General features: G+C 37.3%; 1 protein-coding gene and 1 pseudogene across 6 annotated transcripts in view; one reads left to right on the top strand and one right to left on the bottom strand.

The window, feature by feature from the left end:
• The window catches only part of Ankib1 (ankyrin repeat and IBR domain containing 1), a 119526-nt gene that overhangs the window by 41135 nt on the left and 53340 nt on the right, over window positions 1–25051 (bottom strand). For all 6 annotated transcript variants that reach the window (XM_048436478.3, XM_048436487.3, XM_085683711.2 and 3 more), the window contains 4 exons: window positions 24831–25013; window positions 21377–21494; window positions 2306–2514; window positions 583–671 (listed from right to left, as the gene is read on the bottom strand). In XM_048436478.3, coding sequence (XP_048292435.1) covers window positions 583–671; window positions 2306–2514; window positions 21377–21494; window positions 24831–25013 — 599 coding nt within the window. The remainder of the gene's footprint in view (window positions 1–582; window positions 672–2305; window positions 2515–21376; window positions 21495–24830; window positions 25014–25051) is intronic.
• LOC125402011 (chromobox protein homolog 3 pseudogene) lies at window positions 5309–5855 on the top strand (annotated as a pseudogene).

The following is a 25051-nucleotide window of genomic DNA, read 5'->3' as shown; positions in this document are numbered from 1 at the left end:
TTTTCTGACTAGTCTTTGATAAGAAGGAGAAATAATTCCTATGATACTAGTTATGTGAGGAAGGTCAATAAAGGTCAAAAAATTCAAGTATTTAAATCTGAGGAAGGTAATAAATAGGAAATGATAGAAAAACATGAAGAAGCAAAATAAAATTTCCATTACAATAAACACTCAATCTCTAGCATAGGCATTTGACTTAAGAATAACATAAAAAGAATTTAAAATATCTGCATTCTTAAGGATTTTCAAGGCTATCTACTTGCTTTAAAAAATTCAGAGACCACAATGCATAAAATTCTTGGGATAGAAGATGGAAACTGATTCTTGATATTTGCATTAGATCTGAAATTTATATTATGTGTAATATAAATAAAATACTAATACAATTGTTTAGATATACTTTCTTTGATGTCAAAGAGGAAAAACAAAAATATTCTTTGTAATAAAGCATAGTACATTTCAGTGTAACTCAGAAACCAATATAATGGTCTATACCATTAAACAATGAAAGCAAATAATTTCACTACCAAACCAAAGGTGTTAACATGCAGTAAGAGATGAATAAGCTGTTCATATACTCACGACTCCCAACATCCTCTACAAAAATCATGTCCACAAGGCATATCCACTGGATCTTCAAATACAGAAATACTGCACATACAAATGTCACACTGGGGATGCACAAGAAAAGTGACTTAGCAGGGTCATACTCTGAAGAGAAGCAATACATTCATTTTGTTCAGTAGTTTAATGACAAAAATTATTGCAGTAATTATAAATTTTAAAAACTAAATGTTTCAAGCTACGAAGTCTATTAAGAGTACTTAGCTTGGACTGAAGAATAAATATCAAGACTGCATTTCTTTTAAAAAAATATTTGCTATAGAATTTAATGTATTAATACAAACACCAAACTTAGTTTACCTATTAATCATCACTGTGCATTAGGAAAGGGAAACACAGGAAACAAATTGTTAGCATCCACTCAGGTCAAGATCACACAGGTGCACCAGAAAGCAACCACTGCAGTGTGTGGCTGTCACTCTGTGCTCACTGGAAAACGCACAGAGAGAGCAAATCTGCACTGTGAACACAGAAACTCAGGATTGTAAGAGTGGCAAACGGGCTGGGTATGTGGCTCCGTGATACAGCGCCTGCCCTGAGCAGCTGGGTTCAAGAGTTAGCACCTCCTACCTTCCCCTGCCCCTCAAATAAAGAGCAAAGTAAAGTTTTCATGCAAGAAGTCTAACACAACTATGTTACCTTTTAACATGACTTATGAGAAATAAAGATTATGTTAATATGTGAATTATAGAATAGGATTTTGCTTTCCTAAATGGTTCCTACCTAAGAGAAAGGGGTGTTTTCATATTTATTACAAATTCTGAGTGGCTAAACCATGCAAGAAGCACATCTCCACAGCACACGAGTCACATGCTGCTTATCTCACACACAGGCATTTACTAAGGACATGCACTGAACGACAAACTCAGAAGCTCTGCTAAAATGAGCACATGATCATACAAATATTCTGTAAATCCTTTAAAAAACCAGCACTCAGCAAATTATTTTAAAAATGATGTTTTAGGTTAAACATGCATACTACAAACTAAGTTTTAGTATTTCAAATATATTGTGTTTAAAATACATGGAATACTTTTAGGTGAAAATACAGGGCATGCCTTTTCTTTTTTTTTTCTTTTTTAAATTGTTATTGAACTCTACATTTTTCTCTGCCCCCCTTCCTGTGTCTCCCCTCCCCACTTCAACACTCTCCCATGGTCCTCATGCTCATAAATTTACTCAGGAGATCTTGTCTTTTTCTACTTCCCATATAGATTAGATATATGTATGTCTCTCTTAGGGTCCTCATTGTTGTCTAAGTTCTCTGGGATTGTGATTTGTGGGCTGTTTTTCTTTGCTTTATGTTTAAAAATCACTTATGAGTGAGTACATGTGATAATTGTCTTTCTGAGTCTGGGTTACCTCACTCAAAATGATGTTTTCTAGTTCCATCCATTTTCCTGCAAAATTCAAGATGTCGTTATTTTTTTCTTCTGAGGGCATGCCTTTTCTAAACTGTTTTGAAGTGAGAAATATTTTGCTTTTTCAACCTATAATTCAGAGATCACAAAAACATTCTGTGGTACGAAAAAATTACCAAAGCATGAAAATAACTGAGCTTTCAAAGCAAGGTACAACATTCAGTCACAATAATAAAAACAACCATTCCATGGAACAGTCTCACATAGTTTCAAAGTTGAAAGACTAAAAGCAAAGCTATGGGAAATACACTAAGCCATACCAAACTGGTATCTAAATCCCCAGGAGACAGACTGATTTCATCTGGAGAGGTGACAGAAGAGCGTGTAGTCCTTGGAGTTCTTGGGGAAGGAAGAGTGTCCCAGGCATTGTACCCACTTGGTGGTGGAGTTGGCATCTGCACACCTGACCGTTGGCAGCAGTTCTCTGGGTTGGACATCCAAGCTTCAAGTAATTTCTCCCTGTCCCAATCTAAAAAATAGAACAGATGTCTATCAAAATACAGAACTATAATGTTTTGAAACCTACTAATCACAGAAACAGGATAAATGAAGATGATATATGCCACCCAAGTTAACAAAAATCACAGAATTTATATACAATAGTAACTACAAAGGCATATCTAGGTAGACTGAAGTTAGTAATATTTTAAAATATAATTTAAACTCCTATTACAAATATCAATATTTAAGAATGTACTCAGAATTTCCAGTCATTTTTATTGATATTTTAATGACTCACATCATTTAGAATTTACTATTTTCTTTAGTAGAGATTAAATTTAGCCACTTTCCTCTTTTAATTCATAATTTTGAAACTGTCTTCACAAAGGTCTCTAGCTGTAAAATGATTATTGGTGTGGGAGAATTGTCTGTATTCTGTCAATCATATTTTAATAAAACGCTGATTGGCCAGGCAGGCAGTATAGGTGGGAAAGCCAGACAGGAAGTAGGGGTAGAGAAAAGAGACCGGGAGTATTCTGAGAATCAGGAAGCTCTCTGTACTCCTGCGCAGACCACCGAGGCAGCATGTAACTTGCCCAGCTGAAAAAGGTACCAAGCCATATGGCTAACGTAGATAGGGATAATGGGGTAATATGTTTCATAAGAACTAATAAGTAGCCTGACCTAATGAGCCAATCAGTTTTATAATCTTATGGAGTCCTGTGTGTGATTTTCTTTGGGATTTGCCGGCTCTGGGGTACCGGGTGGGATAGAAACCCCAACAAGCCGGCCCTCATGTTACAGATTATATAGTACTAAAGGTCATTTGGGAAAGAGACTGGAAATAGAAGAAACTTCCAAAGGAAATTGAGTTATAGGTAAGGTTTTAGTGAACTAAGTAAACTAAGTGAACTTTAGTGAACTAAGTATGTGCTAGGGGAATTTAACTCTGGCTTAATTTAAAGCAGATAATCTTGCTTCTGTAAACAATTATAAAATGGTTAAGTGAAACATGTTACTATAAAATCCAGAGCCATAAGATCCAGTTTTTAAAAAACAAACTAGAATATTCAATTATTTTGCTTGGAGACATATCTATATCTATATTTATCTATATATCTCCCAATTTATTTCTCCCAACAAAGTTTTCAGTTATTATTTAGGAGAAGAAACCAGGTGCAGGGACGTTACTTAACTTACCCAAGCTCAGAAAAAGACTTGAAACCTCTTTGAGATCCCAAGAGTGTGTTCTTTCCACTAACACACACTGTCAAGTGTATTAAAAGTGTCCCCCTCAAATGTAAAACAGAACAATATAATCTAGTCATAGCACTTATTCATAAGAGCCAAAGTTAGCTTACAAATTCGATACATGGATGCTTATGTTTATCTTAACACTAACTGCAATGAATAATGGACTCAACCTAGGTTCTAACCAACAGATGAACAAAGAACCCCTGCATCTCCACATCAACCTAGGTACTAATAACAGATGCACGAATACACTAACACATACCATACACACTAACACAACTTTTAAAAGTTCTACTAGAATAGAAACTAAGCAAAATTGATTAAGTCTTTTAATGTAAGGCAACGGCTTTTCTATTCTGCTTCTACTTCCTATTTCTTATGCCCACCACATCAGAAAACAATGCCTACATTTTCTGTCATTTCCTTAGTATATATAAAATACTACATAAGTTACTATCTCCCCTTTCTTTGCTGTTTCACTCATATGGAAAAACACTTTAAAAAGTTACCTGCCTTTTTTTTAATGCTTTCTATGTAATCTGATTTAGATTGTAGAAAAAGAAAAAAATTAAAAATGTGTTTTATCAGTAATGGTTCATTATATTATATAATCACAGACAAAGTTTGGCACACATTCAAGTTAAATGCACAAATATTCTGAACAGGAACATTCAGTTTAGCCGACAAAAAGAACACTGCAAGTCAAGCTAAACTGACATTGGTAAAACTATTTACTGTATTATAATGCCAAACTCTCAATGATGTATTAGGAAAACAAGCATGGGGAAGAGATGCCCCAAGACCAACTCTATCTTACTCTTGGAATAGGAAAGTGGTTGAGTATTAGAAAAGGTAACTCATAACCCAGTATGTTCAAAGAGAAAAACAGTACTGGCATTTCTTCTTAAGATTGAAAAAAGTCCAACACATTGAAAAATACTTCTAGACTTTATATAGAAAGCTTAAAAGGAGATTGTTAGAAGAGTAAAAAGACAGCTTGCAAACAGGAGGAAATCTTTAGTAGATATATATTGCTAAAATTAATCATACCCTACTCCCCAACGGCCCAGTCAGTACATGGACAAATATACGGTTCTCAAAACAAACACAAACGTCAATACACACTTTTTAAATGTTCGCATTTGGCCGCTGGAAGTCCATCTCACTCTCTTCAGAATGACTAAGACGTGGAAGGCAGGGACCCTTTGTCACTGCTGGCTGGGTCTTAACTGGTACAACCAATATGCAAATCAGCATATAGGTATCTCAAAAACTGGAAAATAAACCTGCCACATACAACACACCAAAAGATTTTATACCTTATCACAGAGATACTTGCATATCTGTTTGTTGCTAGTCATAAAAGCAAGGAAATGGAATCAGCCTACATGGACATGAACATGAAGAGACAATGAAAAGGTGGCACATGCACTGAGATTTAATTCATCTGTAAAGAAAATGAAATGAGATACTCTTCAGGATCCACGGCCTGGAGCATCTGAGCGGGGAACTCTTCAAGTCTTTGTTTTTTGTTTGTTTGTTTGTTTGTTTTGTCTTTTTGTTTTTAAATGGCCTCCAATAAAATTACATTGCAAAAAAATGGGGAAGAAACAGAATGGTAAAAAAGTTGAAGAGGCAGAGCCTGAAGAATTTGTAGTAGAAAAAGTATTGGACCGGCGTGTAATGAATGGGAAGGTGGAGTATTTCCTCAAGTGGAAGGGGTTCACAGACGCTAATAATATTTGGGAACCAGAAGAAAATTTAGATTGTCCAGAATTAATTGAAGCATTTCTTAATTCTCAAAAAGCTGGTAAAGAAAAGGATGGTACAAAAAGGAAATCTTTATCTGACAGTGAATCTGATGATAGCAAATCAAAGAAGAAAAGAGATGCTGCTGACAAACCAAGGGGTTTTGCCAGAGGTCTTGATTCTGAAAGAATAATCGGTGCCACAGACAGCAGTGGAGAATTAATGTTGCTTATGAAATGGAAGGACTCCAATGAGGCGGACTTGGTGCTGGCAAAGGAGGCAAATATGAAGGGTCCTCAGATTGTCATCACCTTTTATGAGGAAAGGCTGACTTGGCATTCTTGTCCAGAAGACGAGGTGCAATAATTGTTTGCAATATATATATATATATGTATATGTATATATATATGTATATGTATATATACATGTATGTATGCATATGTATATATGTATATAAATATAAAAAATCTGGATCTTGAGTTTTGAATTACTACTGTGAAAAAAATAGCATTCTAACGAAAATCGAGTTTGATATGCTGGTTTTGAAAATATTGACAGTAGTTGGGATATTTTTGGTTTTTGTTCTGCATTAAAAGGCACTGATTCCTTTGAGCAAATAAAAGCTTTCTGTAGTTGCTTCTTTAAAAAAAAAAAAAGAAAAATAAAAGAAAATTAAATGACAAAAATTTCAGGAAAATGGCTAAGTCTAAGAATTACTATATAGAGGCAACTCATACTTAGAAAGAGAAATACTGCATGTTTTCTCCTATGTGGGTGTAAATATGGGTACATCATGAAATAGAAAGGGGACAAGACGGAAAAAGAGTCTATGGCAGCATGGAGGGTATTAGAATACAGTGACATAAAGAAGGAAAGGGACCACTGAGGCTGTAAGAGTGATAGGTGGCAAGAGAATGGAAAAGGAGAGTAAGGGAGGAGGATTGACAAAACGAATTGGGAACGACAATGACAACTTCTTACTTTGTATGCTAACTAAAAAAAAAAAAACAAAATAAAGAATCTACATACACGTGGTCAAATGAGGTTTTAGGTGAAAAGACAATGAGGCAGAGAAGGGTAGAATTTTTTAGTAAAGGGCAATTTAAACGCAAAAGTTATAATTTTAATCTATATCCTATAAAAACAAACCAAAATTTTATCATAAAACTGGACCTGGGAATGTAGCTTAATGGTAAAGGTCTTGCTGAGCATACAGGGGGTCCAAGGACTGATCACTAGCTACAGCTTCAGAAAGAGGCTGTGAAGCACACACACACACAAAAAAAAAAAAACCACAGAGGGAGTCAGACATGGTGACTTACAATTGTGACCCCCATATTGGGGAGGCTGGGACAGGACGATTGTGACATATTTAAGACTAGCCAAGGGTACAGAGCAAAATCTTAACCACAAACCAACTAACTAGGAGATCTGTCAGTCAGTCAAACTTGTCAAAATTTCGTAACTAAAAAGTTATGATAAAATCTTCGTAACTTTAAGTTAGACACAGGCTGTATGAGGTAGAATTGGCAACAGCAATGATCCATAAAATAAACAAAATGATGCTTATTAAATAAAGCTTTTGGTAGCAAGAGAAAGATACTTCTTTTAAGCTGGAAAGCAAATCTGGTTCAAACAAGTAAATAATGAATTTAAAATACCAGAGGAGAGCTCAGAACATGATGCAGACATCTCAACCAATCAAAACTCATCTCAATTAATGAATCTTATATAGTCCCTAATGATGGTAAATTGGTGTAGGAGTTCCTTCTGTTTGTGTATTGCTTTCATCGGATAATGAATAAAGAAACTGCCTTAGCCTAGTTGATAGGGCAGAACTTAGGTAGGCGGAGAAGACAGAAATGAATTCTAGGAGAAAGAAAGCAGAGTGAGAGAGCCGCCATGGAGCTGCCAGGTCAGACATGCTGAATCTTTCCCGGTAAGCCACTGTCACGTGGCGATATGTAGATTAATAGAAATGGGTTAAATCAAGATGTGAGAGTTAGCCAATAAGAGGCTAGAGATAATGGGTCAGGCAGCGATTTAATGAATACAGTTTCTGTTTGGTTATTTCAGGTGTAAGCTAGCTGGGCAGACGGGAGGAAAACCAGGCCCTCATCCTCCAACAGAGGCATTTCCAGGATTAAAGTTTCAATCTATTCATGGATGTACTGTTTTTGAATCTTTCTGTACAGTATGAAGATGTGTCACATTGACTGGTTTTATAAAAAGCTGAATGGCCAATAGCAATGCAGGATTTTTGGTGCAGAGAGGATGCTGGGAAGAAGGGCAAACACCAAGGAGATGGAGAGCAAGCAGGATGGGCACTACAGAGATGAGGTAACAGAGCCACAGGCAGAAAGCAAGCTAACAGAAATGGGTTAATTTAAGCTTTAAGAGCTAGTTAGAAACAAGCCTAAGCTATCAGCCAACTTTTCATAATTAATAACAAGTCTCCATATCATTATTGGGGAGCTGACTGATGATCCCACTGATGAAAAAGGCTGAATATAGTACTACTTAAAAAACCAATTTCTAGTGGATCCAGATCAGGGACATTTGTGGAAGCAGGATTGAGCCAGCTACCTGGGCTGGAGTGGGCCTTGGACAGCAAACTCCACAGGTGTAGGAATGAGCCAGGTGCAGACCTGGGACAATGAACTTCATGGGAGTAGGAACGGATGAAGACCAAGAACATTTGCGGAAGCAGGACTGGGCCAACGACCTAGGCTGGAGCAGGCCAGAAGCAGGGAGCTCCATGGGAGCAGGACTGAGCCAGTGACTTAGGACTGAGCAGGTTGTGTATGAGCAGATCCAGACTAGGGACATTTATGGAAACAGGACTGAATCTGCAACCTAGGCCAGAGCAGACATTAGATAGTGAACTCCACAGGAGCAGGTACAGGGGATCAACCCCTGAGAAAGTGGGAGTGGGTCCAGGTGTGAGTCTGGGACCTACTAGGGTGTAGGCAGGAACCAGAGACCCCTGTGGTTCTAGGTGTGAGTCTGGGACATTCGAGGGAGTAGAACTAAGCCAGTACCCCTGCAGGTCCAGGCATGAGTCTAGGACTTCCAAGAAACTAGGCCTGAGTCAGGACTTCTGCAGGTCCGGGAAAGAGTCTGTGACCTCTGAGGGAGTAGGCAGGAACCAGAGACCTCTGAGGTTCGGACATGAGTCTGGGACCTCTGATGGAGTAGGCCTGAGCCAGAAACTTTGTGGGACCAACCCCAATCCAGGGACCTCTGCAGAAGCAGATCAAAACAAGAGACATTTACAGAAACAGGTCTGAGCTGGCAACCTAGGCCAGAGCAGGCAGAGGAAGCCCTGGGATAACTGAGTGACCTCGAAAAACAAGGAGTGACCAATGGGGTAACTGTAACCGTGGCACTGACTGCACCATGAGGAACAACCATCTGAGCCTTAGATCCACTGGCACCTGGAAGACTGATTAACAGAGACACAGACAGCCCCAACTAGACCAATCAGAGGAAAAGATGGGTAGACAAGGTAAGAACACAAGCAACACCACAAAGAGCAACATGACAACAGTAATCTAGAACAGCTACAACAGCAAGACTTGAACAACCAAATACAGATGATGAAGAAGAAAATGACTTTAAGAGAACGTTTGAGGCCCTTAAAGAGGAAATGAAAAATTCCCTCAAAGAAATGGAGGAAAACACAAAACAAAAAATTGGAAGACATCAACGAATACCTTAAAGAAAACCAAGAAAAAGCAATCAAATATGAAAGAAACTATTCAAGACTTGAAAACTGAAATAGAGGCAATAAAAAAAAAAACAACACAATCCGAGGGAATTATAGAAACAGAAATTATAAGAAAATGATCAGGAACCACAAATGCAAGCATAAACAGCAGAATAAAAGAGTTGGAAGAGAGAATCTCAAGCACTAAAGATACAAAAGAGGAGACAGACTCATCAGTCAAAGAAAACATGAAACCTAACAAAAGTTTAATACAAAGTATCCAGAAAATATAGGATAACCTAAGAAGACGAAACCTAAGCATAGTAGGTAAAGACAAAGGAGAAAATCAATTTAAAAGAAGAGATAATATATTTAACAAAATCATAGAAGAAAACTTTCCCAACAAAAAGAAAGATATGCCTATGAAGATATAAGAAGCTTACAGAACACCAAATAGACTTGACCAAAAAAAAAAAAAGTCCCTTTGCCACATAATAATCGAAACACTAAACATACAGAATAAAGAAAGAATATTAAGAGCTACAAAGGAAAAAGGTCATGTAACATATAATGACAGACGTATAAGAATTACCCCTGACTTCTCAATGGAGAAAATGAAAGTCAGAAAGAAGGTCGTTGTCAAGTGTTATGCAGACATTAAGAGACCACAGATGCCAACCCAGACTACTATCAACAGCAAAACTTTCAATAACCATAGAAGGACAAAACAAGATATTCCATGACAAAACCAGATTTAACCAATACCTAGCCATAAACCCAGCCCTACACTAGAAAAAAACTTCATCCCAAGGAAGTTGGCTACACCAACAAAAACACTGACAATTGATGATCTCACAACAGCAAATCCCAAAGAAGGGAAAAAAAAACACAAAATAACATCACCAACAACAAAAATTAAATTAGTAAGAGATAGCAATCACTGGTATTTAATATCTCTTAATATAAATGCACTCAACTCACCTATAAAAAGGCACAGGCTAACAGATTGGATACAAAAACAGAATCCATCCTTCGGCTGCATACAAGAAAAACACCTCAACCTCAAACAAACATTGCCTCAGAATAAAGGGTTGGGAAAAAAAATTTTCAATCAAATAGACCTAAGAAATTAGCTGTGGTAGCTATCCTAATATCTAACAAAATAGACTTCAAACAAAAATCAATCAAAAGAGACAAAGAAGGACATTTCATATTAGTCACAGGAAAAATCCATCAAGAGGAAATCTAAATACTGAACATCAATGCCCCAAATACAAGGGCACCCTCATATGTAAAAGAAATACTTCTAGAGCTTAAATCATACATTAAACCCTTCCACATTTCACACTCACAGGTCAGTCAGACAAAAAATGAACAGAGAAATAAGGGAACTAACAGATATTATGACTCAAATGGACTTAACAGACATCTATAGAACATTCAATCCAAATAGAGAAGAATATACCTACTTCTCAGCACCTCATAGAACCTTCTCAAAAACTGACCACATACTCCGTAACAAAACAAATCTCAACAAATACTAAAAAATTGAAATAACACAAACTATCTTATCGGATCACCATGGCTTAAAACTAGAATTCAAAAGCAACAATGATTCCAGAAAGCCCACAAGCACATGGAAATTAAACAATGCACACCTGAATCATCAATGGGTCAAGGAAGAAATAAAGGGACAAATTAAAGACATCCTAGAATTCAATGAAAATGACCACACAACATACGCAAATTTATGCGACACAATGAATGCAGTGTTAATAGCAAATTCAATACCACTAAATGCCTACATCTTAAGCTGGAAAAATCCCTCACTAGTGAATTAACAGAACATTTGAAAACTTTAGAACAAAAAGAAGCAAACTCACCTAAGAGAACTAGATGGCAGGAAATAATCAAATTGAGAGCCGAAAAAACAAACAAACAAACAAACAAAAAACAAAGAAAACAATACAAAGAATCAATGAGACAAAGAGTTGGTTCTCCGAGAAAAACAACAAAATAGACAAACCCTTAACAAAAATAAACAAAAGGCAGAGAGAGAATATCCAAATGAACAACATCAGAAATGAAAAGGGGGACATAACAACAGACAGAGGAAATATAGAGAATCATCAGGCAATATTTTGAAAACCTGTATTCCACAAATTTGGAAAACTTAAAGGAAATGGATAACTTTCTGGATAAATATCACTTACCAAAATTAAATCAAGAACAGATAAGCAAATTAAATAGACCTAAAACAGCTAAAGAAATAGAAAAAGTCATCAAAAGTCTCCCAACTGAAAAAGTTCTGGAGTAGATGGTTTCAGCTAAGAATTCTACAAGATTTTCAAAGAAGAATACTAATACTCCTCAAATTATTCCACACAATAGAAACAAAAGGGACATTGCCAAACACTTTCAATGAGGCTACAATTACCCTGATACCCAAACCACAAAAAGACATTACTAAGAAAGAGATTTACAGACAAATCTCACTCATGAATATTGGTGCAAAAATACTAAATAAAATACTGGCAAATCGAATCCAAGAACATATCAGAACCATCATCCACCATGATCAAGTCGGCTTCATCCCACAGATGCAGGGATGGTTCAACATATGAAAATCTGTGAACGTAACCTACTATATAAACAAGCTGAAAAATAAAAACCACATGATCATCTCATTAGATGCTGAAAAAGCTTTTGACAAAATATAACATCCCTTCATGATAAAGGTCTTGGAGAGAGCAGGGATACAAGGAACATACCTAAACATAATTAAGGCAATATATAGCAAGCCAACAGTCAACATCAAACTAAATGGAGAGAAACTCCCAGCAATTCCACTGAAATCAGGAACAAGACAAGGTTGTCCACTCTCTCCATATCTATTCATATAGTTCTTAAGGTGCTAGCTTAGAGCAATAAGACAACAAAGGGAGATCAAGGAGATACAAACTGGAAAAGAAGAAGTCAAACTCTGTTTGCTGATGATATGATAGTTTACATAAGCGATCCCAAAAATTCTACCAAGGAACTTCTACAACTCATAAACACTTTTGTTAATGTAGCAGGATACAAGATTAACTACAAAAAAAAAAATCAGTAGCCCTCCTGTACACAGATGATAAAAGGGCTGGGAAAGAAATCAGAAAAACAACACCCTCCACAATAGCCACAAATAACATAAAATATCTCGGCGTAGTTCCAACCAAACAAGTGGAAGACTTGTATGACAAAAACTTTAAATCTTTGAAGAAAGAAACTGAAGAAGACACCAGAAAGTGGAAAGATCTCCCATGCTCTTGGGTAGGCAGAATTAACATAGTAAAAATGGCAATCTTACCAAAAACAATCTACAGATTCAACACAATGCCCATCAAAATCCCAGCATAATTCTTCAAAGACCTCGAAAGAACGGTACTCAACTTCATATGGAAAAGCAAAAAATCCAGGATAGCCAAAACAATCCTGTACAATGAAAGAACTGGAGGCATCACAATCCCTGACTGCAAACTCTACTAGAGAGCTACAGTACTGAATACAGCCTGGTATTGGCATAAGAACAGACAGGAGAATCAATGGAACGAAATAGAAGACCCGGATATCAATCCACACATCTTCGAACACCTGATCTTTGACAAGGAAGCAAAAAAATATCAAATGGAAAAAAAAGCATATTTAACAAACTGGTGCTGCCATAACTGGATATCAACAAGTAGAAGAATAAAAATAGAACCATATCTATCACCATGCACAAAACTTTTTTGATCCAAATGGATCAAAGACCTCAACATAAAGCCAGTCACACTGAACCCTTATAGAAGACAAAGTGGGAAGTACCCTTGAACGCATGGGCACAGGGAACCACTTCCTAATATAACCCTGGCAGCAAAAACACTGAGAGAAACAATTAACAACTGGGACCTCCTGAAACTGAAAAGCTTCTGTAAAGCAAAGGACAGAGTCAATAAGACAAAAAGGCAGCATACTGAATGGGAAAAAAAATCTTCATCAACCCCACATCAGACAAAGGACTGATCTCCAACTATATCAAGAACTCAAGAAATTAGACATTAAAATTCCAAATAACTCAATTAAAAATGGTGTACTGAACTAAACAGAGAATTCTCAACAGAAGAATTTCAAATGGCCAAAAGATACTTAACGATATGTTCAACTTCCTTAGCTATCAGGAAGCTAAGAACTTTAGAAATCAAAACAACTTTGTGATACCATCTTATACCTGTCAGAATGACTAAGATTAAAAACACTGATGACAGCTTATGCTGAAGAGGATGTGGGGAAAAGGGAACACTTCTGCACTGCTGGTGGGAATGCAAGCTCGGACAACCCCTTTGGATGTCAGTGTGGCGATTTCTCAGAAAATTAGGAAATAACCTTCCTCAAGACCCAGCAATACCACTTTTGGGTATATATCCAAAGGATGCTCAATCGTGCCATAAGGACATGTGCTCAAATATGTTCATAGCAGCTTTGTTTGTCATAGGCAGAACCTGGAAACCACCTAAATGCCCCTCGACCGAAGAATGGATAAGGAAAATGTGGTACATTTACCCAATGGAGTACTATACAGCAAAGAAAAGTAACGACAGCCTGAATTTTGCAGGAAAATGGATGAAGCTAGAAAACATTTTGAGTGAGGTAACCAGACACAGAAAGACAAAATTATCACATGTACTCACTCATAGGTGATTTTTAAACATAAAGCAAAGAAAGCCAGCCTACAAACCACAATCCCAGAGAACTTAGACAACAATGAGGACACTAAGAGAGACTGACATAGATCTAATCTACATGGGAAGTAGAAAGTAGAAAAGACAACATCTCCTGAATAAATTGGGAATATGGGGACCTTGGAGAAGGGTTGAAGTGGGGAGGGGAGAATCAGGGAGGGGAGCAGAGAAAAGTGTAAAGCTCAATAAAAATCAATAAAAAATAAAAAACAGCACAAGATTCAGATTCACCATTAATTCACTTGGGTGATATTTTCTAAAGCACCCTCTCCCCTTTGTTGGCCTTATATGTTGAATTAAAAGCCTTGTTTCCAGAACAACAACAAAAAGACAAAAATAAAACGACAAAACCAAAAAAAGAAAAAAAAACCCACCAAAATAAAAAGCAAACAACAAAAAGTTATCATAGAAAGGGCAAATGCCGAACAGATAAATTTAATTCGAGTTTAGTTGTGAGAACATAGGTATCTGGCAAAGATGACTATTTGCAAAAGAGCAGTTCTGCACTTAGGAGTAGCTGCCTGTCTGAAATCTGGCTAGTGAAATATGTGTAGGAATGACATTTAACACATTTGGGATCGGCTCAAAAATGTAACCACACTATTCTTCTCTTTCTGACTGGTTGGCTAGGATGGAGATAAACCATTTCCAGATGTCATGTTTTGGTATCCCTGAAGCTCTGTTGTTTCAAGATAGAAATGCTTTGAATCATGTAATAAGATTAAGAGATGTTTCAACAGCTAGCTGATCCTAAGTGCTAACGTAGTTCTTCCTTACCTACTGAGGACAAGTCCTAAGATTTTCATTAGAAGCCTGTGGATAGTACTGACCATATGTATGTAATTCTAAGTGCATGTGTACCAAGGACTGTTTTTTTTTTTAACACACCCAGACGCGCACGATAAAGTTCAGTTTATAAATTACCAACAACTACTTGGATAGGTATAGCGATGTACTCTAACAAAACTCCCAACATCAGTATGCTATGCTATGATGAAGTAAAGCATTAGGAACTTGAGCATTACGTCTGAAATACTGTAAAGGCTGATCTAATGTGGAGATGGCCACTAACTGATGAAGGGTGAGTACAGCATACAGGTCTGAGAGACTGGACAAAAGACTGATTTGCACCTTGAGCCTGAGGGTGTAAAATCTCATGCCATTCTGAATGGTGTGCAATTAAAAACTTAGTTTGATCCTTTAACTTTTCATTGATAATTATGAGCTATAGCTGAGGATAGGTAACTAAAACCATAGAAAACAAACAGACTGGGAGAAAGAAGATAATGCCATATGATGAGCCCACTGATGAATAGCCAGGTTTGCATTTTATTTCTTCAAACTATTTTTGCGGTTTTTATTTTTAGGTTTATGAAATAGACTATAACTCTGTAGATCAGACTGCTCAGAACCTTACTATGTAGCCCACAGTGATCCTCCTATCTTTCATTCTTAAGTGCTGAGATAACAGGTAGAAGATAGCATACCTTGCTTTATGCACTACATTAAACTGCACATACTTTGTGTGAAAGAGGTTAAACAAAAGGATAGAATATATTTAATGGCGCTAGGAGCCTGACTCTAAAGAAACATGGTAACATAATTTAAGGCATTTCTTATTTCTATTTTAGTTTGGTGCTTTATGGTTATCTTGAGACAGGGTCTCCCTATGTAACCTAGGCTAGTCTTGAATTTATCATACTGACATACCTGCCTCCTAAGTTATAGGATTTTAAATCCTAAATTACAGGATTCTATACAAATTTTCATATTTGGGCATTATTGTCAGGTAAAAGGAGACCATTCTGCTACTAAATTGTCTCATTAAGCAAGGACTCTATAAACTGAGATGTATCTCCAGTCCCAAAAGGAATTTCTAAAGTTAAGTTTTTTGACCCAGGATTTTCTTTGGAATTTAAAAGATGATAAATGAAAAACAATTTTAAAGCAAAACACAGATTTTTAAAACATCTAAAAAATAAAATTCAAATATGTTTATTCATTTCACAACTATTTCCTGAGATTAATATATATTTTGGTATTATGGAAACACACACACACACAACACACACACACAAAGTCGTTTCCAGGCTAATAAAGAAGAAATGCAGATAAAGACATTTACTATTTTAGTCTGAGTGTGTAAGACATTGGTTCTCAACCTGTGGGTTGTGACTCCCTTAGGGGAGACACCAAACACCACTGGAAACCATTTATTTCTGATGTTTTTAGGAACTGAGACACTGCTTCCCTATCCACCTCCAGGCAGGTCCACCCACATACATATGGACCAACATATGAGTACCTGGAACTGTATGCTTTAAAGGTTTTCAGCATTAGCAAGGTTGAGAACCACTGGTGTAAGATATGTATGCATGCATGCATGCATGCATGCATGTATGTATGTATGTATGTGTGGGTGTGTGTTGTGTATAGAATATAATGGAAACAAGAAGTCCCCCAAAAATGAAAGGTAAGAGAAATTCTTAGAAGAGATGGCTTTAAAGGACAAATTGAGATACATGGTAAAAGAACTGGAGAGTCTAACAGCTCAGATGAAGAAACTGGTGTCACAGGTCTACTTTAGAAAACTGGATGGGTTTAAAGTCTGGGCATCCAGTGAAGAGTGTGCATTCCTGCAATGATGGGCTCAGATTTGCATTTTAAAACAACACAAAGAATGTACTGGGTGAAAGGAAAACAAAACTAAAGATTAGTCCAGGGTAATACAATGCTGAAAACTAGTAAGTCTAAACTCCAGTCATCAGTGGGAATGGAACAAAGACGATAAGCTGAGGCTGGGTTCTTACACAGCTACAGTATTGAAAACAGCTTGGTACTGGCAGAAGAACAGAGAAGTCGACCTATGGAATCGAATAGAAGACCCAGATATTAACCCACAAACCTATGAACACTTGATTTTCGACAAGGGGGCTAAAGGTATGCAATGGAAGAAGGAAAGCATCTTTAACAAATGGTGCTGGCATAACTGGATGTCAACCTGTAGAAGAATGAAAGTAGATCCATATCTATCACCAGGCACAAAAATCAAGTCCAAATGGATTAAAGACCTCAACATTAATCTGACTACTTTGAACCAGATAGAAGAGAAAGTGGGAAGTAGTCTACAAGACATAGGCACAGGAGACCACTTCCTAGGTAGAACCCCAGTAGCACAGACAATAAGAGAATCAATGAATAAATGGGACCTCCTGAAACTGAGAAGCTTCTGTAAAGCAAAGGACACCGTCAGTAAGACAAAAAGGCTACCTTCTGACTGGGAGAAGATCTTCACCAACCCCTCATCAGATAAAGGCCTGATCTCCAAAATATACAAAGAACTCAAGAAACTAGACAATAAAACTCTAATTAACCCAATTAAAAAATGGGGTGCTGATCTGAACAGAGAATTCTCAACAGAAGAACTCCGAATGGCCAAAAGACACTTAAGGTCATGCTCAACATCCTTAGCGATCAGGGAAATGCAAATCAAAACAACTATGAGATACCATTTTACACTGGTCAGATTAGCTAAAGTCAAAAACACCAATGATAGCCTATGCTGGAGAGGATGTGGAGAGAGGGGAACTCTCATCCATTGTTGGTGGGAATGCAAACTTGTGCAGCCACTGTGGAAATCAGTGTGGCGGTTTCTCAGGAAACTGGGAGTCAACCTCCCTCAGGACCCAGCAATTCCACTCTTGGAATGATATGATAGAGATGCCCTATCATACTACAAAAGCATTTGTTCAACTATGTTCATAGCAGCACTATTTGTAATAGCCAGAACCTGGAAACAACCTAGGTGCCCCTCAATAGAAGAATGGTTAAAGAAGGTGTGGAACATATATACACTAGAGTTTTACTCAGCGGTAAAAAACAATGACATCTTGAATTTTGCATGCAAATGGATGGACACAGAAAACGCTTTACTGAGTGAGGTAAGCCAGACCCAAAATGAGGAATATGGTATGTATTCACTCATAAGTGGATTCTAGCCATAATTAAAGGTCTTTGAGCCTATTATTCGAGATCCTAGAGAAGCTAAATAAGAGGGTGAACCTGAAGAAAATCATGTACTTATCCTCCTGGAGATTGGAAATAGACAAGAGTCCCAGAACCTCGGGTGCATGGGGGGGGGGTGGGAGGGTTGTTGGAAGGGGAGAGGGTTAGAGAGAAGGGAGTAGGGGAGGAATGGGGAAAACTCGGGGGACTGAGATGGGGGGAGGGAGGAAGGATGGATATGGGATCAGGGAAGAATATATCTCAACTAAGGGAGTCATTTTAGGGTTTACAAGAGACTTGATTATAAATGGGATCCCAGGTCCAAGGAGAGATCCCCAGATTGTTCTCTGGACAGAGGAGAGGGTGCCTGAACCGGCCTTGGCCTATAACCATACTGATGAAGATTTTGCTTATCACCATAGATCCTTCATCCGACGATGGATGGCGATACAGACGGAGACCCACATTGGAGCACCGGACTGAGCCCCCCATGGTCCAAATGAGGGGCAGAAGGAGGAAGAACATGAAAAAAAACCTAGGACCGCGAGGGGTGTGATCACCCACTGATACAAGGGGACTGATCTAATGAGAGTTCACCAAGGCCAGTTGGACTGGGACTGAACGAGCATGTGATCCAACCAGATTTTCTGAATGTGGCCGGATTCTCTGAATGTGGCTGGCCCGGAGCCTTTCTGAAAAGCCATTGACAATGACATTGGGACTTGTTTCCTCTGCATATACTGGATTTTTGGGATCCAGTCTGCTTGGATACTCACCTTCCTGGACCTGGAGGGAGGGGGGAGGAACTTGAACTTCCCACAGGGCTGGAAGCCCTGACTGCTCTTAGGGATGGAGAGGGAGGAGGAGGGGGAGGGGGGAAGTGGGAGGGTGTTGGGAGAAGGGGCGGAAATAGAAACTTTCATAATTTAATAAACTTTGAAAAAAAAAAAAGAACAGAAGTGATGGGAACTGCCCAGAGATAACACCATGAGGGTGACATTCAAATTTCTGCCACCTATCAGTGAGTAGTTAACAGAGCATAGTGTTAGGTAGTATGGAAAATGACTGATAAGCACTTAGACATACAGTTTAGAAAACCTGGTTACAGTCAAGACTATAGATTTGTAGCTATTATCAGGTCATTTTAAAAACTATTGGTTTCACAGTAGTCCACTTAGCAAACTTGTTTAAAAATATTTATTTCTGAGCTCGACCTCATATCTCAAGATTCTGATTCTCTGAAGTTTGCCTTGAAATCTATGTTTAATATCCCAGACCATTCTTTTTGTAGTAAATTTAGGAGTCATTGGTACATAATACTGTGGTTCAGAAGGAAAAAAATGATAGAACCATGCAAGCACTAGTGCTAATGGTGTGATTCCGGAGGGTTAGCCAACAAGCTAGCAACAGTGGTCCTTAATCCATAATCAAACACCGAGTTCTGATTTTTTTTTTTTTTTTTTGGTTATTTTGAGACAGGGTTCCTTTGTGTAACAGCTCTGACTGTCCTGGAATTCCTAGCTTTGTAGAAGAGGCTGGCCTTGAACTCACAGAGATCTGCCTGCCTCTGCTTCCCAAGTGCTGAAATTATTATGAACAAAAGATGACACAAACATTTTGGGAAGTAACCAAGTAACATTCTATTCTGGTGTTCAGGATAAAGACCTCTTGTTAAAAATAGACAACTAGTGTAGTGGCATTTCAAATGTATTTTAATAAATAAAGACTGCCTGAAAATCTGAGAGTAAAACAGTCCCACTGGGCAGCCTTACAGACCAGGTTATGATAACCACACCTTTAATCCCAGTAGCCATAGAAGTTACCATAGAAACTAGGTGATGCATGCCTTTAATCCCAGCCCTAGAGAGGATTATAAAACGGGAGGAAACAGCTCTTAACACAATCTAGGGAGACTCCTAGAGGCAGGATCGCCATTTCAGGTAGACGTAAGAGCCAGCGGCTGGCTGCTTTGCTTTTTGGATCTTCAGGTTGAACCCCAATTTCTGACCCTGAGTTTTTATTAATCATCCTTCAAACTAGAGCTTCAAATAACTGGAATTGAATATTTACTATTCTGTTTTAAAATGTATTTTGCTAAAATTCGGCACTTACCTTTCTGTTATAGAATATTTATACACTGTGTCTAGATATATTGCTGTGATTTGTATAATAAAAAGCTGAATGGCCAATAACTAGGCAGGAGGTGTAAGCCAGACATCTAGGGAGACACAGAATTCTGAAAAGAAGAAAGTTAGAGTCTCCAGCCAGATGTGGAGAGGAAGCAGGAGGTGCAAGATGGAAGAGAGATAATGCAATGTGGCCGAACATAGATTAATATAAATGGATTAATTTAAGTTGGGAGCTAGCTAAGACAAGTCTAAGATAAATGCCAAGCTTTCATAATTAATAAAAAGTCTGTGTCATTATTTGGGAGCTGGCTGGTGGGACTGAGAAAGACTGATTACATTCCTTTTTATTTACACAAAAAGGGGGAAATGTGGGATATTTGTACACTGTGTGGAGATATATTGCTGTGATTTATGTAACAAAAACCTTAACGGCCAATAGCTAGGCAGCAGAGAGAGAACACTGGGATGAAGAAAGGTGGAGTCGCCAGCCAGACATAGAGGAAGAAGGACATGCAGGAGGAGAGGTAAAATTCACAAGTCACATGGCAGCATGTAGATTAACAGAAACGGGTTATTTTAAGTTATAAGAGTTAGCTAGAAAAAAGCCTAAGCTAAGCCCAAATTAGTAAGAAGTCTCCGTGTCATTATTTGGGAGCTGGCTGGCAGGATAGAGTAAGACTCCTTACACCTTTCTTTTTAAAAATTATTTTAAAGTCAGGAAATGCTGTTCTTTTAAGCCAGATAAAATAGCAAATATAAGTTTGCATGGAGAGTATAACCCAGCATGGAAAAACTTCCAAAGTGACTGCTAAGAATCACAGATGTCAAAGAACAATTTGGGTAAATTTTTTTAGTTGATTATATCTTTAAGAAGAAGAAGAAAAAAAACCAAAGCAATAAGTTAAAGAATGAAAAAACAAAAATAACTTAGAAGAGATAGTATGTTCTCAAATATTAATTTCAATTGTACATTTCATGTGAGAAACAGCTTCTGAATAAACATAATTGATAACACAATTTAATTGAGCTATACAATTTGTGAATGACTTCAACAAAAATTACTCAGCAGTTCAGTCCAAAAAGTTCTAATTTTCTTTTTGATTTATAGCCACTTCATGCATCAAATGTGAAGTGTTACAGGGTGGTGACTACTAGAGCAACATGTGCACAGAAACTATGTGAGTTCATTTAAAAAATTTCATATTAAAACTCAGAAATGGCCATGTTTAACTCTGAAGTTTCAAAAGTCATGAGTTCTTAGAGGTAAAAGACATTTCTCATTACCATGAGCTCGAAGTAGCGCTTCAGCAGTAAACAGAGGAGCCTGGAGCATGTCTGCAGTCTCCACAATAAGCATATCCTTTAGTCTGCGGAGATCCTGAGGCCTTAATCCTTCATATGGCTTTGGAAAGAAAAAGAAACAACGTTAAATTGGCTATTATATTCTATTTAATATTTCAGTTTCAGTTCAGATGTGGAAGGACCTTTTTAACTCCACTACCATGGCTTTCAGTATATCCTTGTACGGGTCCACTTTAAACCACAAGGGATTACAATGGGAGACCAAAACTGTACGCTACAGTACAACAATAATGGGTTCTATATAAAAAGCTACATAAATAAAAACAGAACCACTAAGTAATAAGCATTATTACAGTTCTCATATAATTTTATCTAGTTTACTACTAATGTGAGTCCGTCGTGTGTGAATGTATGAATGCCCACGAGGCACAGTTTCAGGAACTAAACAACTAAACAGTAACCAGCGTCTAGTAGTAAACAGAGAACTAAAGATCACATTTAAAAACATGTAGGATTTGCCAAATGTTTTGGAAGAAGAAAAAAAATCCACAAAAGCCTCAAACCAACTGAGAATCTGGTCTGGCAGCAGAGTTAGAGTTCTGGGAATAAGGTGTATCTCATCTACTGGAGCTGATTTACAAGTATTTACAATCTGATACTGTTTCTAATCCCACTTCATCAGTTCTTATAAAGCACGTGAGTAGGGCTGTTCACTAAGGTAATTTCTGAGGTAAAACAATTCACTTCATGATCTATATGTCTTCTAGCAATCACATAAAAGGTAACAAATATGTTAGTTTTGTAAAGACTGGTAGAACTCAAACATATAAAAGTCTACTTTTTTATGAAAAGTGTACCATTTTAAAAATGCAGAAAAATTTGAAAACCCATAGATAAAGAATTATAAAACACAAACTTTCAAAAAGGTGCAAACTTTTGTCTCTCAATTTATCCAAGGTTAGAAAAACAAGATAATACTTAATATTGGTAAGGTTTTAGAAAGCTGGTCTTCGGATTCACTAGGTTGAAAATAGTATCTTCCTTTTACATATAAAACTACATATAACTTAACAATTTGGTGTCATAAGCTTTCCTTTGGAATATTCATGTTTTAATCCATGGTAGAATTCTATTCCGATGCAAACAAAACAAGCCATCTGTAGTATTACTTGAAAATGAGAACAAACACCAGTAGCTCAAATATATATCAACAGTTATGCAATACCATCATGTTACATCATTCACCATTCATTTAAAATGATTTCCCTGAGTTTCCAAAAATTCAAAGAGTTAAGAATAAGAACTGTTAAAAATAATATACGTGAGTCAGGCGGTGGTGGTACACGCTTTTAATTCCATCACTTGGATATCAGAGGCAGTCAGATCTCAGCGAGTTCTACAGCCTGTTCTACAGAGCAATTTGTGGGACAGTCAGGGCTACACAAAGAAACCCTGTCTCAAAAAACCAACCAACGAACAAAACAAAACAACTAAAAAAAAAAAAAAGGAAAAGAAAATATGTAATATCATTACAATAACATAAAAATATGTAAGAGGCAAAATGTTGAGGATTATTTGAAAGCAACAGAATGATACACTTTAAAAATAAAAATCACTAGGATGTTAAGGAACTATTAACAGTGGCAATGTGCACAGTCTTTAGAGCTCTTCCAATTAAATACTGAGGAGCAAACTTAGGTTAAAGACATTTTCTATCACACGCCATAAACACCCTACTTCATCTGTGTATATTCCTGCCATGGCTGTGATCATATGATCACATGAAATTACAAAGAAATGGAAATTTAACCCATGGTTCTATGTGGGGATATCATTAAATGAAAACTGCAACTTAATCCTAAGTGTCATTAGAAAAGTGTCCAAAGTTTGTTGTTAAGCTAATTATTAAACACACATTTCCCTGAAAAATATAATACATCCTTTCATAGTTAAATCCACAGAATTTGTTCCAGAAGTTACATATAATCTATCACACAGCTTCTTCAAAGTGTGTTCCCTGTTCGGCCATGCATTCATAGGATTGCAACCTGCCTCAGCAATAGGACTCAGGTATTCCCAGTGGTGCCAGTTGTATATTTCTTGCATGTATTTCCTAAAAGTTCCTTTTCAGATTAGTAATCATTTTACCTCCTTTATGTTAAATCAACTAAGCAAAGAGGAAATTGTAAATTTATCAACAACTCTACAGGTCAGTGTTATCCAGAAGCCAACAATGCAAATAAATAATAAAATTAGTCTTTCTTGCAATCCTGACAACATACAGAGGGTCTAGATTTCAGATAGCTAAGAGTCTACATACATTAATCTTTTAAACTGTTGTAGTTTTAAACTGAAGTGGGTAACAATGGAAGAGTTCAACCTGATACTATGAGCAAAGTAAACGTATGTATGTATGTATGTATAATTTTATTTAGTAAGATACCAAAAGGGACTAATAATACAGTCACTAAATGGTTCAAACAATGATGCATTTTTTTTTTTTAAAGTCATTTTACCTCCTTTGTACCAAGCAGATTCTCAAGTGATCATAATGGAGGGGAGGAGACCAGTAAAGAGCTATGACAGCCGCTGGGATGAGAAGTGAACATGCTGTGGTTCGGTTCAGAGCACAGGAATACAAACTGGGATGAAGATTCAGGTCATGTTTTTGAAGGTAAAAGCAACATGATTTCTTGGTTGTTTGCATGTAATTTGCAATGATAAAGGAGATATGAAAATCAAGAATGTCTGCCACATTTACGTTTGAGCCACTAATAGATCAAAGTAATGTTTATTGAGACAAGGAAAGCAAGAAAATGTCTGAAGCCAAGGGCGGTATTTCTTCAGGAAGGCAGTAGGCAAGTCTGTGAAGTACTGTGAGGCATTCAGGAAAGATGAAGAGAAATGGAAAACTGATCAACATGTGATTCCATGTCAAGTACAGTTCCATTCTACAAGAAGAGACTGGCCTAACGCAGGGGAAGGAAGAGGAAACAGGCTGAAGGAGTTGGCAGGTACAGGTCAGGGACATGACACTACAGCAAAAGGGGGACATGGATGGCACAGAGCAGTGGTTGGGTTTTCAGTTGTTACATTTTCCTTTTGTTTTGTGTTTCAGGTGGGAGTTACCAAAGCTTTTATGTTGTCAACTGTAATCTGTGTGAGAGGGAAACACTAACAGAGAATGGAACCATGAGGTTATCTGGGTAAGTGGTAACAGGACTTAAACATCAACAAATTTATTTACATGTTAGTAAACATATAAACATGTTAAAGGGAAGACTCAACACCCAGGTCTTCTAGACGTATTTTTATGCTTATGGCTATGAAATGAGTACTGATGAGGTTATTTAACATACTGCAAGATGACCACCCACACTGAGTTAAAGAAAAAAAAAATTAAGTAAAGAAAAGAAAAGAAAAGAAATCACCTTACCTCTCGTTTATCTAATGCAGCATACTCGGCTTCTATTTCCTCAGCCTCTGGGTCCCGAGAGAACACCATCTGAGACTCCAGACTGAGGGCCAGGTCTTTGTGGTGTTGTTTTTCGGCACAATCACAAGGAGTATCTTTATTTTCATTTTCAGCAAACAAATCTCCTCCATGTTTTACTAAAAGCTAAAACAGCTTTCTTTTAAAAGAAACAACTCACAATT

Source organism: Myodes glareolus, chromosome 25 (assembly GCF_982192425.1).
Source record: "Myodes glareolus chromosome 25, mMyoGla1.1, whole genome shotgun sequence".
Classification (NCBI taxonomy): Eukaryota; Metazoa; Chordata; class Mammalia; order Rodentia; family Cricetidae; genus Myodes; species Myodes glareolus.
This window is presented reverse-complemented; position numbering and strand designations above follow the sequence as displayed.